Genomic DNA, 3567 nt, shown 5'->3' on the forward strand with positions numbered 1-3567 from the left:
CCCCTCCCGCGGGCCCGCTGCCAAGCCAGCCCAACCGGCCGTGCCACGGCCCCTCTCCACCCCGACCTCCTGGCTGGGCCCGGGCCCTGCACTTGCCTGCCTCGGCCGCCACCCCACTTCCTCCAATCTGGCCCCCATTCCTCTCCTCCAGGTGACCCTCCCCTGCCCCTCCCTCCCCAGGAACTCCCTTGGGGCCAGAAAGTGAGTGGCAGCCGCTGCAACAGAAAAAGCTCCGGGGACGGTGGGGCACTCACTCTTTGGGGACAGGGACCTTGGACGTGTTCTCTAGGACGAGGTCGACACGAAGGGGTTTCTTGAGAAGAAGTGACCTTTTCTGGCTTTTGGTCTTCTTCTTGTTCAGCTCTGGGAGTGGGAGAAAGGAAAGGAATCCAAGGCCCAGGCCTCCCCACCCCCCGCCCCCTGCACACAGCTCCGTGCAGCCATCAGACCCGCGCCCAGGGCAGGCGTGGGGGGAGGGGGCCCAGGCCGACCCCAGGCCTCCACCTGAGGACAGAGGTGCCCAAGGTGTCCGAGCTCCGTCNGGCCTCCCCACCCCCCGCCCCCTGCACACAGCTCCGTGCAGCCATCAGACCCGCGCCCAGGGCAGGCGTGGGGGGAGGGGGCCCAGGCCGACCCCAGGCCTCCACCTGAGGACAGAGGTGCCCAAGGTGTCTGAGCTCCGGGCCCCCCCCCCCCACCTCCTGAGCAGCCCTGTGCAGGGAACACAGTCAGACCCAGAGCCCCGCCCACTACCGGCTTCAGACAAGGCACGAGAATGGCCACAAAGCCAGAAACACTAACGAGAGAGAAGGAGCTGGTCTCGGAACCCAAAGCGGCTGGTCCTCAAGCAGGACCTTGTCTGCCCCTTTCGCCTGGACTGTGAGCAGCACGAACTCCCAGGCGCGGGACACCAGGGCGGGACCCACGCCGTGCCTGCGACTCCACTCCAGCACAGACCACACTCCCTGTCTCTGCTCCCACTAACGCCCAGCTCCCACGAGTGCCTGCAGCGTGGTCTCATTTTTCAAATTACTTTTTTAAGTTTACTGAGAAAGTGCATACGTGTGAGCAGGGGAAGAACAAAGAGAGAAACACACAGAGACAGAGACAGACAGAGAGCCCAGCAGGTCAGTGCAGAGCCTGATGCGGGGCTTGATCCCACAAACCGCGAGATCATGACCTGAGCCAAAGTCCAAAAGTTGGACGCTTAACTGACTGAGTCGCCCANTGAGAGCCACGAGTCAGTCAGTCACGTGTCGCTGGAATTGCTGTAGCACTGGAATGGAGCCCGAGAGCCACGGCCAGACTAACAGGCCACGAACAGTGCCTTTCGCTGTTTTATNAATTTTTTTTTTAAATTTATTTCTGAGAGAGACAGCGTGAGCAGGGGAGGGTCAGAGAGAGGGAGACACAGAATCCAAAGCAGGCTCCAGGCTCTGAACTAGCTGTCAGCACAGAGCCCAACATGGGGCTCGAACCCATGAACCATGAGATCATGACCTGAGCCAAAGTCAGACGCTTAACCAACTGAGCCACCCAGGCACCTCTTATTTTTCGTATTTAAACTTTTTAATGTTTATTTTTGAGAGAGACGGTGTGCAACCAGGGGGAGGGGCAGACAAGGAGAGGGAGACAGAGAAATCAAAGGAGGCTCCATGCTCACAGCAGAGAGCCTGATGGGGGGCAGGGCTCAAACTCGATTCAGATCTGATTTGAAGTTGGATGCTTAACTAACTAAGCTCCCAGGCGCCCCCAGCTTTTTTTCTTTTTTTTTTTTTTTAAATGTTTGTTTTTGAGAGACAGAGTATGAGCAGGGAAGGGCACAGAGAGAGGGAAATAGAATTGAGATAGGCTCCAGGCTCTGAGCTAGCTGTCAGCACAGAGCCCGATGTGGGGCTTGGGCTTGAACCCATGAACCTTGAGATCATGGCCTGAGCTGAAGTCGGACACTCAACCGACTGAGCTGCCCAGGTATCCCCTCCCCTCTGCCAGGTTTCTTTTTTTAGCCCTAAAACAGGGGCACCTGGGTGGCTATCAGGGAGATGGAGAGATTCTCTATCTCTGCACTCTGCCCCCACTTAAAATACACGTTAAAATGTTCTTCTTTTTGGTAAATTTAAAGCAGAACCTGTGAACTGCCCTTCCTCTGTTCCCAAAGAGACGTCATACTGGCCAAAGCAGGCCTTGGCGACCACCCGGCCCTTCCCTAGGGCAGGCCTGGACTTCCCCTCACTGTCCGCACACCAGGTCAGCTCGCTTCCGTGCACCTTGACCTCTTTAGCCTCATCACCCCTCACCTGCTTGCTCAAAGGTTCCCGCACCTCAAAGCAGTCCCTTCCCTCTTTTCCCGCTCACCGACCCAGATGCTCTGGTGTTCCTTAGAAAAGAGCCGGGTCCTGGACTCCTCCGTGCTCCCTGAAGGTGCTCGCCACTTGCTAGCTAAAGCAGACCCCTCAGCCTCGTTTTCTATCCCCTCGTGAAAGCAGATCGCCCACTCTTGGTCTGTGTCTCTCCTTACTGACGGAGAGCCTATGACTCCCTCCAGTAATCCCTAACCCTCCCCCCGCCCCCCTGGACTTTCCACAGGACCCCGCCTTTTGGCAGATAAAAGTGTGCAGATTATGCCAAGCTTCTTAGCTTCTCATCAAAGCTGATCCCACTTATTATTAAACCGCATCTTACTAAAACAGGTTTCCTTCCTTTCAAGCCTTTTGACTGTGGCTTTCTGCAAGTTCACTACAGACCTGCTAATGAATATCTAAGCTACTCCCCGCGCAGACCCTTACCGGCCTCTCTGTGCACGGAGAGCTCGGAACTCTCAAAAAGAAAACCTGACGGGTAAGCCTTTAGCGTGCTTTCTGTAGCAGGCGTCCGCCATCCAAGCCCTTTCATTAACAATGACTCTCCCAGAGGCTGTGATGGGGACCCGGCAGGCGCCGCTGAAAGCACTCCCTTACCTTTCTTCTTGGAGCCGGTGTCCACGAAGAACAGTTTCTCATTGGGGGCCTCGGATACCAAGCCACTGGGAGGTGGGAATGGAGAAGGTCAGCCAAGGATGTTGGGAAGGATGCAAGCAGCCCTGGGGGGGTGGGGGTGGGGGGTTAACCTCTCAGGGGCCCAGCTTTCCTCCACTGTTAGGCTCATTCAAGCATCTTCTTCCTGCCATGGGATCCCTCCATGGAGGTCCTTCCCTTCACTTTCCATAACTTAGGACTTAACTGATCGCAATACCTAAAATATTAGTCTAAGACAGGTACCCGGGGCGTATTTACACTACAATTATTAGTTACTTACCTGCACCCTAACTTCACACTGGCGCTCCCATATCCGGTACCCCTTCACGGTCCCCCAACCTCCCACCCAGGATTCCCAGCTTCCCCAGCGGTGCACGACACGGACGCTCCCAGGCCTCCGGAATCCCCCTGAAGCACGCTCGGCCTCGCGCCGCGCCACTCGGAACGTGGCCCGGCTCCCGGAAGTCCCGCCCCACGCACCCGCTCGTGCGCTCCTGTAGCCGCACGTCCTCCAGGAACTGGTCGACCTCCAGCCCCAGCGGCTCCTGAGAGA

General features: G+C 57.2%; 1 protein-coding gene and 1 non-coding gene across 2 annotated transcripts in view; both read right to left on the bottom strand.

Moving 5' to 3' along the window:
- Positions 1–3565, bottom strand: part of NOP53 (NOP53 ribosome biogenesis factor) — a gene marked incomplete at its 5' end in the record, with an annotated part of 7417 nt that extends 3852 nt beyond the window's left edge. The window contains 3 exon segments of the mRNA XM_077747178.1: positions 255–363; positions 2958–3022; positions 3495–3565. Of these exon segments, the coding sequence (XP_077603304.1) occupies positions 255–363; positions 2958–3022; positions 3495–3565 (245 nt within the window).
- TRNAQ-UUG (transfer RNA glutamine (anticodon UUG)) lies at positions 1458–1542 on the bottom strand. Its single transcript has one exon. It is a non-coding gene; the product is annotated as a tRNA-Gln (tRNA).
- Positions 3566–3567: the final 2 nt, after the last annotated feature.

The sequence above is a fragment of the Crocuta crocuta genome, unplaced genomic scaffold (assembly GCF_008692635.1).
Source record: "Crocuta crocuta isolate KB4526 unplaced genomic scaffold, BGI_CrCroc_1.0 scaffold334, whole genome shotgun sequence".
NCBI lineage: Eukaryota > Metazoa > Chordata > Mammalia > Carnivora > Hyaenidae > Crocuta > Crocuta crocuta.